A 14,754-nucleotide genomic window follows, 5' to 3' on the forward strand; every position below is an offset into this window, starting at 1 on the left:
CTCACCATGTATGAAGCCGGAATGCACATGTGCACACACACACACACACATACACAAGCAAGTCAACCTATATTGTAAAGCATTCAATTTTTCTATGATATATATACACGTATATAAATCCATCTCACCAAGAACTAACAATAAACAGTAGGTTGAGGTGAGAGATATGCAACCTCATTGTGGGTGCCCACAAGTGATGAGGCATAAATACTCTAATCTACCCTTTACATTACTCACCCTCCCCATTCCTTTTCTCTTTGGGGTTATTGGGACAGGTGCCACATAAGCTTGGACAGCTTGGCCATAAGATTGGTAGATCTCAAAAAAAGATTTAGTATAGATATACATATACATATAGATGACCATCCACAGTACCCCACCTTTGGGTGAAAGATGGGTGTTATTCCCACCAATGAATATCGCCGCAAGGGCAGAAAAATCGCATTATAAAAGAAAGAGACTTCTCCTTGTCCTTGTTATTTTGCTTCTATATACTCTGTACAATCACCCTATTATAAAGAAGAGAAGTTGAAGCTGAGCAGTCAAAACTGCAGAGTCATCTTACACTCTTTACGATTTGAACCACTTAAGTGGCTTGCTTCCATACACTACATCCATCACAGCACTACACTTTCAAGAAAGCCCAACCTATTGGCAACAGAGTGCACCAAGGCTGGACCCATGATGGCTAGAGAGTGGGTTTTATGTTCTACACAGGAGAGAGCTAGTCATATTGTTGCTGATGGCGAGGACTTCAGATTCTAATTTTGCAGCTCTCTAGCTTTTCTATAATGTATAATATGGCCATGAGGATATGTCAATGAACTCATAATGGAAAAGTTTCCATATTTTACTTGACCTATTTCAACTTTATTTGCACTTCAAAAATTTATTTGACAGATTAATTTACAGTTCAGGCACCTGCAACTTGTCACCACTGGCTATGTTCTCTCAGTAGTTTGAACCAAAGAGGTGTTGTTTGTTTGATAACTCTGTCAAATCACCAAACAAAGCCTATGTAAAATGTACAAGTATCATCTTGATTCTTGCTGTCGCAAGACCTTTCAATCCATTGGCTCTGGTTTTACATGTATTTGCCCTTTCTTTACCTTTGGCTTGATGTCCACATGTTCTTGAGAGATGTGGAAATTTCTCTGTGATAACAATGATGGTTGTGAGCTGTCGATCTTTGGCTTGACATCCAGCACATCTGCACATGGAGACTTGTACAGAAAGTCATCTCTAAGTTTCATCTCCACTTCTACTCCACTCTCCCTGTTGCAAGGATCACTTGACAAACTTTTCTCATCGTCTATTGGACAGAGCTCTGCAAGGACCTGCTATTGTGATTGTATTACAAGATGGAAGTGTGTACTGCCTTAATAAAAAAACTGTTTGAATGAAAATCATGTTTGACAAGAGCTTATCAGATGACCAACATATATTCCACAAGAAAACAAGTGTGGCATTGGGCTGCACGAATCACAGATGCATTCCAGTTCAGCAATATCCAGCTGTCTCACTAAAGCTTCTCTCTCATTGCAGGATCTTCACCAATAGACCTTCCTAATCATTCATTTGTCACTGTATTGTTCACCACCAAGGATGGTGTGATTGCTGTACTGAAATTATTCTAAACGGTTTCTGAAATGCAGGTTACATGCTTATGTGCAGAATCTCTCAATAAGCCTCATTTTAAGATCAGCACTGATCTGAAGAAGGTCACAATTTCTTACTGCAGCTATTCATAATTTATCACTAGTTTTCTCATTGATATTAAGGAATTAGATCAGCAGTTGTAGCATCATAATTTGGCAAGTTGATAATTCATTTACAACACAATCAGAACTTTCCCAGGAGCCTTCCTGTAATTAGTTGAAATGTTCATAACCCCCCAACTGCAGGCAGCAGGGTACAGGATCCATAAAGCTGTTTCATAGCAAGTTCAGTGACATTTATTTGGCCATGCTGGCATACTTATGCTGTAGAAACACAATGCACTCATTACACTATTGATTTGCCACCAACAAAAAACAAACCCCACCAAAAAAAAAACCTCTGCCTCAACCTTGAGGCTGATTTTCCAAGTTTTTTGTCTACATACAAAGGAATGTGCTTGTTACCCTAAATTGATGCATGACAAAAAATTACTCCACATTGAGCCTTGAGGCTGCCATGGACATGATTTTGGCCAAAAGAAAGTCCCAAATTGTGTTAAATCATATCCTTGAAGCGAGGGACTTACATTCATCCTAGAGGATAATGAAATTCTGAGTATGTCTGAAAAGCACTTTTCAATTTGGTTATTTCACAAGTGAATAGTCTGCAGGTGGAAAACCCAAAACACTTGCACACCTAGCTTTATGCAACATTCATATCCTGCACATGTGAATAGTTAAGGATACTCCTTGCCTATCATTATTTATTGACCACTAGTTGACTGACAGGGTCATTCTAGGCACCAGTTTGTAGCACCAACCAAAAGCAAGCACCAATGAAAATGTTGAGAGAGTGTAGAAGTGAAATTTGTTCTTTCATACCACTCCTCTTCCCCAAGCTGGAAGTGGAGTATTGCATCTTGATGGAGCACACTGGGGACTGCATCTGCCAGCCTTCACAAATATGGGTGATTTGGAAGGTACCTGCAACATTCAGATAGCAAAAGCGGACTGTGTTGTCAATTATCCACAGGGGCAGTCCCCCATTCCTGCCAGCTTTGCCTTCTCTGCCACTTCTTCCTGCACACACTTGCCCACCTACCTCCACTTCCGCCATGCATGCCATCTTCCTGCTGAACATGCCTACCAGTCTGCCCTCACTTCCGCCTCCTCTTTTGCCTATGATGACTATCACTTGTACTAATTAATTTATCCATATAGATGACTATGATGACCAAACTTGCATCTCCCTTTCTCACATAAAGTGAGTACCAGCATCAGAAATATAAAAGCCCATGTTGAGAGGATACTCTCAGATCTTGTTAGACCATGCTCTAGGTGCTTGCTTCAGCCCATAGAGTGTCTTCTTTAATCTGCACACATATGTGGGCTGCTCTGAATCCTCATAACCTGCCGGCTACTCCATTTTTACCTCTTCTTGCAATTCACCATGCAAGAAGGCATTCTTGATATCCATTTGTTGCAAACTCCAACCTTTGACTACTACTAAAGCAATCACATCTAATAGTTGCCATTCTAGCAACTGGAGTGAATATCTCTTCATAATCTATGCCATATGTTTGAGCATAGCCTTTTGCAACCAGCCCAGCCTTATACATGCTAATAAAACCATCTATATTATACTTGATTTTGTAAACCCACTCACAGCCAATAGCTTTTTTGCCATTAGGCAATGGTATTAGGTCCTAAGTCTTATTGACTTCTAATGTAGCTATCTCCTCATCCATTGTTGTATCCCAATGAGCATGACCAACAATATCCTCAAAACAAGTGGACTCAAACATCCTCAATCACCTTTACCATATAAGCATAATGGTGAGTTACATAACCTTCAAAACCAAATCCTTTAATAGGGTATCTGACCCTACAAGACCTGCGTACCACTGGATCACTCAGTGGAGCCTTTACATTACCATGTGCTCTCTGTACACCTGGTGTCCTGATTGAAGAAATACCAAGCTTATCATTCAAACTCTTTGAACCATTGGAATCTCCATCAAATCCTAAATGACTACTAGATGTATCGTTACCATCCGACACTTTATTCTTCCCTTTGTCTTTACGTGCAACACTTGTAGATGCACTTGAAGATATGAAACTACTCAGTCTCCAAGACGCTAACTATAGATGTAAAACTAGATGATGTTTCTCGTCCACTAAGACTCCGTGATACTTGCTTTTCTTTCAGCACATGACTATCATGATCATGATCATCATCCAACGCATCACCACTAAATACATACCAATTGCTCATCTCATCAAAAAATAACATCCCCGCTTATTCTGAACTCACTTGTAGCAAGGTTATAACAATGATACCCTTTCTGTTCTAAAGAGTATCCAATAAAGATACATTTTCAGCCTTAGGGTGGATCAAGCTTCTTTCATAGCTCATCTGGCACATGAACATATGCAATACAGTCAAACACTTTCAAGTGTGACGCATCAGGCTTCTTACTTGTAAAGCATTCATTGGAGGTCATTCCATGCATTGCATCTGTGGAAGTCATGTTCATAATATAGATTGTAGTATGAACAGCTTCAGACCAAAAGTATTTTGACATATTCTTTTAATCCATCAATGCTTGTACAACTTCTGCAATATGTCAATTTTCCTTTCTACAACCCCATTTTGTACTGGGGTATACCTACAAAGTAAACTATCTCGTTATCCCATGAGACCTCAAAAAGTCACTAAACTCATTAGAAAGATACTCTCCCCCTCCATCTGATCTCGAGCATTAACTTTCCAGTCTGTTTTTATTTCAATAGTAACCTTGAAAGTTTTAAAGTACTCAAATACATTACTCTTTTCCTTCATGAAATATATCCATAGCTTTCTTAAACACTCATCAATAAACGTAACAAAGTATTTGCTACCACTAAGAGATATGTTCTGTGTAGACCCCCAAACATTTGTATGCACAACATCTTTACACTATGAAATTCTGCAACTCTAAAAGCAAGCAACTCTATAACCTATTCTTTGGATTACATTAATTTCAGCCTTTGCACATTTGCATGTTCAATACGTTTATACCATATTTCAATGTCTGCAACCACTTCTTTTCTTTTAGCATACATAGCAGCATTCATAGCAAGAATTCCAACATCTAAAGTAAACATATGGCCAACTCTACTTCCTTTTGTGACCAACATGTACTTATCATTAAAGTCTTATATAAAACAACCTTTTGTATTAAATCGAACCTACAACCCTTACTCTACCATTTGGCCAACAGACACTAAATTCTTTGTGATTCATGGCACATGTAATACATCTGACAGACCCTGTCTATCTAACATGCAAGAACAAGGGAATCTTTCTAATATGTGAAATTGGGTAGCATAAATCATCACCCATTTACACATAACCTAGATTTTGTAAATCCTGCATCATCTCCAAACCATTCAACATGACTAATCATATGATTAGATGCACCTAAATCAACATACCATACATCATTATATGTCCCCTTTTTTGTAATAGCATTCATCATATACCGCATAACAAACAAACGCTCATTTTTATATTCATTCTATCGTGAAGACGATGCATAGTTTCCTTGTTGTAATTTACCACTATGAATATTATCATTCTTAGCATAACAATGGACTGTAATATGACTCTTTTTTCACAATAATGATAAACAATACTAGAATTTTCAAAACCTCTATTCTGCCATCCACCTCTTCCTCTAAAGTTTTCATGGCCTCCAAAAACCTACATTTCACCGAATTGTTGATTTAACATGTTTCGCTAGTTATCATCAACATGTCCCATACCACGGCCTCTCAAAGAGGATTTACCACGTTCCCTCAACTTGAGTAAAATGCTTCGACCTATTTACCACTTCTTTCAAATGATTCACCCTACAAATTGATCTTTTCGGTGATCGTGAGAAAGACCAACTCGTTAAAATCTGAAAATGGCTTCTGTACATATACAGACGTGACAAATGATTTTCAAGACTTCTCACTATTAAGACCACCCAAAGTAGATAAAACCAAATCATCATCATTATACTGTCAAAGTATCTATAATGCTACTCATCTTTAAAACATACTCATTGATAGACATTTTTCCTTTCTTCAAAGTATTCAACTCTTGCTTGAGTTGAATATTTCATATCTTTGTATTTACTGAAAACACGTTTTTAAAATTTTTCCAAACTGTATATGGAATTTCTGTATTTTCTGATGTTCCCTAACATAGTATTATCAATGATTGCAGATAACCAATACATCACATTTTTGTCCTTCTTTAATTCATCTGCAATAGCATGGTTACTCAGCTTTTACTCCTTTTTTTCACCTAAAACGAACTCGTAAAGGCCTTTTCCAATAAGAAAGTTCATCACACGAAACTTTCTTAATAGATAATTGTTCTTGTCTAGCTTCTCAATGATGGGGTTTCCACTATTCTCTGTCATTATCACAAAAATGATACAAAACAACAAGTCTTCTATAACATTTCACAACAAGTGCACAGCAATATACCAAGCAGCTTTGGCTCCCTTTTTTTAAAACCTAAAACGAACTCGTAAAGGCCTTTTCCAATAAGGAAGTTCATCACACGAAACTTTCTCAATGGGTAGTTGTTCTTGTCCAGCTTCTCAATGATAATGTTTACACTAATCTCTGTCATTATAACAAAAATCATACAAAACAGCAAGTCTTCTACAACCTTTCACAACAAGCGCACAACAATACACCAAGCAGCTTTGGCTCCTTTTTTTCACTTGAAACAAGCTCATAAAGGCCTTTTCCAATAAAGAAGTTCATCACATGAAACTTTCTAAATGGGTGTGGTTGTTCTTGTCTAGCTTTTCAATGATGGGATTTCCACTATTCTCTGTCATTATCACAAAAATGATACAAAACAGCAAGTCTTCTGCAACCTTTCATAATAAGTGCATAGCAATACACCAAGTATCTTTGGCTCTTTTTTTCCACCTAAAACGAACTCATAAAGGCCTTTTCCAATAAGAAAGTTCATCACACAAAACTTTCTTAATGGATAGTTATTCTTGTCCAGCTTCTCAATGATAGGGTTTCCACTATTCTCTGTCATTATCACAAAAATGATACAAAACAAGTCTTCGGCAACCTTTCACAACAAGAGCATAGCAATACACTAAGTAACATTTTTCACTAACTGCTCAATAGTATATGTAATTTGCAACCTATTTGCAGATAAAACTTATGTTTACTTATTAGTAAATACCTCAAAACTTACAGGTTTGAAATCTATAACTTGTACACCCACTTTTGGCTGATACAACCCGAATTACAATATACCCTGAAACTGTTGTCTACAACCTTGCGTTTCTAAAATGGAGCCCGAAACGGCCTCAGATTGACCCAAAAAGCAATGAGAAATCCCTAAAGGATTAATCTACACAATATACAATGCTTTGCTCGTACACTAAATCTCACAACAATCTAAAATTTTTGCTCTTCCCTACTTTCAATGCTCCATAGACACTATCTAAGAGAAAGAGTGGAAGAATCGAAGAGATTTTTACCCGTTGCTTGCTTGCTCAGATTCTTGCTTCTTCTCCTTCACTTTAACCTTTAAAACCAACCTCTCTCAATGGCGCCGCTTCAATACCATATTAAGAATTGTGTGGTAGTGGAACTTGCTTGAGTTGCTATGCCAAACACACACCATATACAGAAGAGAAAGCTCACTTAAGTACACAAGAAGAGAGATAGAGGCCAAAACGTTTTCTTGCTGGTTTTTTTCTTCTTCCTCACACAATACAATATACACAAAGTATAGATAAGATATAACATATAGAAAAGTGACCTACTAAGTTAAACAATGTATAACCGACTATACTAATCGACTGGCACTATAACTATGCCAGCTGTATATAGATGCAACAAATGATAGATAAGTGGCCATATGAGGATCATAATGACCACCGATGTGCTAAGTGTAAACATGTACACCCATCTAACCAAGCGGTCCATCATCAATGTCTGCACACAAGGATGGCATTGCCATCACTCTCTTCTTTCCAAGCCCCGATGACTACTTTACTCCCCCTACCTTTCCAAGATTGGCAATGCATTCAGCTACCTCATACAAAGAAACGAGACCTTTGCCAATACAGTCTCACAGGGTCCCTATAGTTACTCATTATTGTTCTAGGAATCAGGATTTCTTGCTACCTTTCCTTAAACCCTCAGATTCTATCCATTCATGGAGGATTTGGAGTTCAAGTATTCTCATACTCCAAGCTTCCTAGGCAATGTTTCACTTTCAAGATGATTGAAACGTCCCCCTAGGATCCAACCTACATACGAGACATGACACAAGCCATATTCAAAATATAAGGGACTGGACATCAAACTCACCTCCTAGCCTTGGATCCAAATGAGCTCACCTCCAAGCCTTAGAGTAAGCAATACTTCGGATGGCAACCACATCCGAAGGGTTGGCACACCATCTCAATGTATAGATGTGTCAGCCAATGGGCCAATGGGCCAAGAGTCCAAGAGTCCAAGAGTGGTGATCACACAATGATGTGCACAATAGGGCCTTGCATCCTATAAATAGAACTCAGCTTTCCCAATCCCAAAGTGCCCTTTAGTGCATTCGCACTAAGTCACTTCATGACCACTATGACCAATGCTACTAGCACCAATCTAAATGTGCAAGGTAAATCCAATTCGTAGGATACGCTATTTATCTTCTTAGTAATCTGGAAATAACCAGTGGGACTTTAAGATAAAGCCACATGTCCTCCTAAAGTTATCAAGGAGTGCAATGTTGGTTAGTATAAAATATGGCACGACCCTAAATGCTTTCCCTATCAATCATCAAGATCTCTTGCATATTGTGCAAAAAGTAGATCACGGACTGCATTTTCACCCGCATGAGCTTGATGGCAATTGGTGGTTTTGGCTCATAACCATACATAAGCATAAACAAACTATAACCAATAGTCAAACGCTTAGCACTATTATAAGAAAACCCAATCTACGGAAGGTAACGCCCCCAGTCAAATTGTCTACAAGAGACATATGCAGGCAACATATCCTCTATGGTTTGATTTGCCCTCTTGATTTGTCCATCGATTTCAAGATGCTCGGAGGACCACATGGGCAATTGAGTTACTAGTTTTTGGAAAACTATTTGCCAGAAATGGCCAATGAATTTAGGATCCCCATCATTAACTTTTTCGTAAAAAAAACCATTAAGTCTCTAAAGATGTTCAACAAAGAGACCATGGCTTTTCACAATCATCTTTGTAGAAATAAAACAAGCCATTTTCGTCAATCGGTCAACCACAACCCATATTGCATTATGACCTTGATTCATACGAGGTAATCCTACTACAAAATCCATAGAAGTGCTAGTCCACTTTCTATTGGAAATTTATAAAGGATGTAGCATCACTGCTTGTCTATGCCATTCAGCTTTATTAAGCTAAAACTGAGGGCACTCGCACATATAAAACTCAACCATAGTCTTAAAGTGCTGCCAATAAAATTAGCGAGTAACCAAGGCCTAATTTTAGTGTATGTTGATTAACAATGATATTAACATTAGGATTAAGCGTTACATCAATATAAACATTAAATGTTTAAAAACTACACTACCATTTAATGCTACATTAAACATTAAAATTAATGATAACATTAATATTAAATGTCAAATCAATAACCAAGAGAGAAATTTTAACTCGATATTTCAGCTACTAATGGCAATCTACCATAGCCTCGGAGTGGTAGCTCCTCAGGCTCCATCAATATCACCGAAACTCGATGCATACGGACCACCCCAACACAAACCCGAGCATACATACCAGATAAGAAATGTACCTTGTTGTACCCACCACCCGCAGCACGTGTCCCCCCCACGCATGCCCTTCTCACTAGCAATATCCCATACCACCCTAAACGAAATAAAAGTATACCTGTCATGCATGAACCATCACAGTTCCGTGAGAAAAAGTGGTTTCATACATGTCATCAAATCTCGCGTCCAATTGCAAGTTGCTGCTCTAATACCAATGAAACATCCCCTTGGGATCCAACTTGCACATGAGACAAGACACAAGCCATATTCACAAATATAAGGGACCGGTCATCAAACTAACCTCCCAACCTTAGAGCCAAATCGGTTCACCCTCAAGCCTAGAGCTAGCAACACTCCAAGTCACGACCACATTCCAAGGGTATTCCAAAGGTTGGTGTCCCATACCACCAACCCATAGCATCCCAATGTACGGATGTGTCAGCCAATGGGACGAGTCCAAGAGTGGTGGTCACACAATGATGTGCGCAATAGGGCCTTGAGTCTTATAAATAGGACTTGGCTGCCTAAACCTGAACTGCCCTTACTGCATTTGCACAAAGTCACTTCATGACCACTGTGAACAATGCTACTAGTGTCCCCAAATGTCTAAATATATAACAATGATGGTCATCTTGTAGTAGATTGACCTAGGACACAAAGGGATATGGTTGCTTCAACCTCATAGGAGGAGCAAGGGATAGTGTCAAAGACAATGCATCACTAGGCAAAGGAGGAGAAAGCACTAGCAACACAGAGAGCAAACTTAGATTAGACAGCAACAAGGGCAAAGAGACTTGGAGAAACAAAGGTAGAAAAAATGATGAATAGTGAGAGATCTTAGACTAGCTACCTGAGCGGTGCTGCCACCCCAATCACCTATGGATTTTGCAAATACTCTTCATGCACACAAGAGCCAGAGAAGCCACAGCCCCATGTACTAATTGTAACCCTCAGAAGCCAAAGATGATACAACCCATGCTTCTAGGGCTGCCTAGACCTTACCAACAACCCCCCAAGAGATAGAGATGCTACAACCTCATGTTTCAAAGGTCCCTAAATGGGTTGTTAATGCACCTATGACTCTAATTTCCACAAACCATCTAGCTAAGACTGTAGAGCTGATATTGTCACGTCCCTGAAACTCAACAAATAGGAGAAACAGTCACTGGAGAGAGAGTAGGCAATGGATGATTCAAAAGACCCATTAGACTCTAAGGACTTTCCTCCCTTGTCTAAGGCAGCAATGCTAGTAAAGAGGCTTGATAGGGTATACTCCGAGAGAGAGAGAGAGAGAGAGAGAGAGAGAGAGAGAGAAGACATGCGTAGGCTATAGAGTCATGCTGAACTCAGAGACAAGACTTGCATAGAGCACTAGTGTGAGGACTAGTGGACTTTTTCATGGTACAAGAGCACCATCACTTATTAGAGAGGATATCATGATATTGTGGGGAAGCTTTTTCCAAGTCAGAGCTATATTTACTGGGCAACAATTGCAAGAGCCACAAAGATCTAGACAAAAGTTTGTATATGTATTGGAGAGCAATGAACTCAGGCAGTGCAAGACTTGGCCATCTTGTACTCACAAGCAGCCATATCATCCAAATACCACAAAACCCAACATCTATGCTTGACCAAGAGTACAACATGATTATTAGAGATTCTTTGCACAATCCATCTTAAGAACAAAAAGGAAATTGGAAAGAACAGACAAAGATGCAATTGCTCAAAGACAAAGGAAAAAAGTCTCCCAAGGCCTTGGTGAAAATATAGCAGCATGATTCTCTGTGCTCACGTAAATCAAGTCAATATCACCTGTCAGAACCTGCTCCTAAATAAAATAGTAATGGACCTCTATGTGTTTGGTCCACCCATGATACACTGGGTTCCTAGCCAATTAAATGCTTCTAAGGTTATCACAATAGATTATAACATTCTTGTCCACCTGCATCTCCAAATCACCGAGTACCTTGTGTAACCAAGCTACCTCACATGCTATAATTCCAGCACCTTTGTACTTTGCCTTTGTACTAGACAAGGCAATTGTCAATTGTTTCTTGCTACTCCAAGTAACAACAATACTACGAAAGGAAAACATAAAACCACTGGTAGACCTCCTGTCTAAAATACTACCGTCCCAATCTACATATGTGTAACCATGCAAGTTCAATTATACGCCTACACTATAGAACAAGGCATAATCCAATGTGGACTTGACAAAGCACAATGTGTACCGTGTCAAGGAGTTGTCGTCACGTCGCCTGCTATCCCGCCCCCCAACTACTCCCTCACGCCCACGCTCGCCCTGCCCGCCGCCTTGGCTGGTGCCCCCCCATTTTTCGCTTGCAGCCCCCGCCTGGACCCCCGCTTGTAACCCATCACCCCGTCCCCGCCCTATTCGTGCCTCACTCCGCCTTGTCGCTCCGTCCCTGCCATGTCCGTCACCCACATGACTGGCCGCACCCGACTACCCACACCCAATGACCCCCACCCGACCACTTGGTCTATCTACCCACACCCGACGACCCCCCCCCTGCCCGCCTGGCCTCCCATTCCGCCTGGCCACCTTGCCAATCCTGCCCCGACATTCTGCACCCCTCCCCCCCCCCTCGGGCGCCCTTCCCCCGTCCGCAACCTCGGACCCATCCGTAGCAAACATAGCAGTGTTCTCCCCCCTCTCACCATTGATCCCCCCCACCCTCCAGTTGCTCCCTCCATTTGCAACAACTCCTCCCCTCAGGTAGCACCGCGACGCAATTGGTAGTCCTCTCAGGAGGAACGCGCAATGGAAACCTTTGGTTAGACGCCGGCGCACTCAGCAAGTGCCCCCCAGTCAAACACCTTGCGCATAGTCCTCTTTGAGGAACAGCTCTTAGCCGTCCGAGCTAAGGAGCTGGAGCTAATGGAAACAGTGATTTATGGTCAAGTAGTAGGGCGTTCCCCAGCCAAGGTCCAACTTCGGGACTGCCTTCACTCCACGCTGTGCATTGGGACAGCACAGATCGAGGAGGCCGTCCTATTGGGCCAAGGGACCTTCATGGTCCGGCTCAACTCGGTCTCCGCACTTTACAGATTGGCCACCAGCAAGGTTCTCATAGGAGGGAGGCAAGGGGAGCAATTTCGGCTGGAGAGATCGATCCGACAGGGCTGCCCCTTGGCCCCGTACCTGTTTCTTCTCTTTGCAAAGGCGATGTATCACTTCCTCAAGTCACGTGTGAGCGGTTTACGTGGCCTCCGACTCCCAGTAAGAGAGGAGATTGAGTTGTTAGACTCTGAGTATGCAATTGATACAGCGCTCTCTGCAGCGGGAGTAAAAATCAACTGGCAAAAGTCGGTTGGCTTCCTCACAGACCCGGACTCTAGCACGGAGTGGGGCGTCCACTTGGGATTTAGATGGGTGAGCAAAGGACAGACCGTCCGGTACCTAGGGTTCCAAGTGGGACTCGACATCACTCCCGCCCAGCAGTTTCTCCCAGTCCTCAATTCTATTCGAAGGAAGCTGACCTACTGGAGCACGGCTCGCCTCTCACTAGCCGGTCGAGCCTTGGTAGTTAACCACGTTCTCCTAGCGACGGCCTGGTACATTGCCTCGTGTTGGTGCTTCTCCTGCGTAATGCAGCTTCGCCGCCTAGTGCGGAATTTCCTTTGGTCTACGTCAAACGGCTCCAGGGATTCCAGGGCCAAGGTGGCGTGGTCGACCATTATACGACATAGGTCAGAGGGAGGGCTTGGGATCATCGACCCAGAGTATCAGAGTATGGCCCTCCTGGCCAAGCTAGTTGTCCGCGGCCTCACAACGAGAGGGCAGACCTGGAAGATCCTATTGCAGGAGGGTATTCAGAACTGTAGACCGAGGCTTGGCGGTGAGTGAAGGCCGTCCCTAAGATGGATCTTCGCGTCAGCCCAGATCACCCCCCCCCCCCCCCGGATCACCCTTCCTACGCAGCTTGCTCCGCGTGTGGTAGGGTCTCCATAAGGCCCTAATCCACAGCCCCCTAGGCTGCCAGGAGGAGATAGACCGTCAGCTGGTGATTTGGAACCCCCAGGTCAGGGACCAGGAAGGGGCACAGATTGGCGAGCGCCCCCACATCCGGTGGGCTGGTTGGGAGGCTGGCCCGACTCGTACCATCAGAACATGGTGGGAGGTTTACATGATGGCGGACGAGGAGGTACTAAAGCAAATATCAGGCTACCAACGAGGAGTGGAGCTGAGAAGAAGGGAGATAGACGTAGTGATACCTCAGGAATGGCTTGCTCCCCCATTCCAAGAGCCGATAGAGCCGGGGAAGGTATGGACCGCTAGGTTCTCACTAGCAGGCATTCTCCTACAGGTGACAGGAAGAGTGGGTGACGCTCCACCTGGGACCTTTTTCACAGTGCAGGAGGGGGGGCGTCTAGCTCTTGACAGAGGGCAGCAGGACGAGGGGATAGATGTCCTTTCATGGAAGAGAATCCGGGTGGTTGGCCTTCAAGGAAAGACATGGCGGTTGGACCCTTTGGTCTTTTGGCAGGAGTTTAGGGAGTGGCGTCTCTGGATCTGGGAAGAAAGGCCACTTGATGAGCTGGAGTGGGATCTGGGAGAGTGGCTTTGGCTGGCCAAAGCGGTCGCCAAGAAGCCACCGAGGTTCCTGGAGTACACTACCAAGATTGGCAGACATGTACTAATGCAGGAGGACATGGATTGGGTGCCGTCACGTAGTAGGCACTGGGCGGAGCCCAGCATCACGGAGCCGTTCCAACGGACCTTCTGGCGTCGCCTATGGGACAGCTGGAGACCGAGGAGGGTATCATATTTTTTATGCCTAGTGGCACATGGAGGCTTAGCGATGGGAAGCTAGCTTGCCCAAATGCAGAAGGAGGGAGTTTGTAAGTGCTGCACACAGCAGTCTATCGAAAACCCAAAGCACTACCTTTGGTCATGTGAGGCAACACAACTCGTGTGGAGAGGAGTATGCCGCATCTTGCACTGCATAGCACCCAGCCTTGGATGTATCTCTTGGGGTGCTTTCTGTTGGTAGGCGGTCAGCCAGGGCCGTCACCTTCTGTATGAGGTCGGGATGCAGAATACAATATTCATTATCGAGGCAGGGTCGTACACATTTGTGGGTTAGAGGCTCTACCCATCCGCCAGGTACTGGAACCCACAGCAGACCGCTCTCAGGTATGGGAAATCATAGGGAGTCTTACTAGTTGGCATATCTGGAAGGCGCGGTGTCAGGTGGCTTTCGGCAGAGAGAGACTTTCAGTACAAGCAACCTTAGCAGA

General features: G+C 42.7%; 1 protein-coding gene across 5 annotated transcripts in view; it reads right to left on the bottom strand.

Moving 5' to 3' along the window:
* Window positions 1-299: 299 nt before the first annotated feature.
* The window catches only part of LOC148030551 (uncharacterized), a 38,857-nt gene continuing 24,402 nt past the window's right edge, over window positions 300-14,754 (bottom strand). For 2 of the 5 annotated variants that reach the window (XM_087687275.1, XM_087687274.1), the window contains exon 5: window positions 300-1,340. In XM_087687275.1, the coding sequence (XP_087543401.1) occupies window positions 1,065-1,340 (276 nt within the window). In that variant the 3' untranslated portion in view covers window positions 300-1,064. The remainder of the gene's footprint in view (window positions 1,341-14,754) is intronic. The other 3 variants (XM_087687273.1, XM_087687272.1, XM_087687271.1) reach the window with 2 other exon arrangements.

This window comes from Lygodium microphyllum, chromosome 10 (genome assembly GCF_053477565.2).
Source record: "Lygodium microphyllum isolate KBCC chromosome 10, Lygodium_microphyllum_v1.1.10, whole genome shotgun sequence".
NCBI lineage: Eukaryota > Viridiplantae > Streptophyta > Polypodiopsida > Schizaeales > Lygodiaceae > Lygodium > Lygodium microphyllum.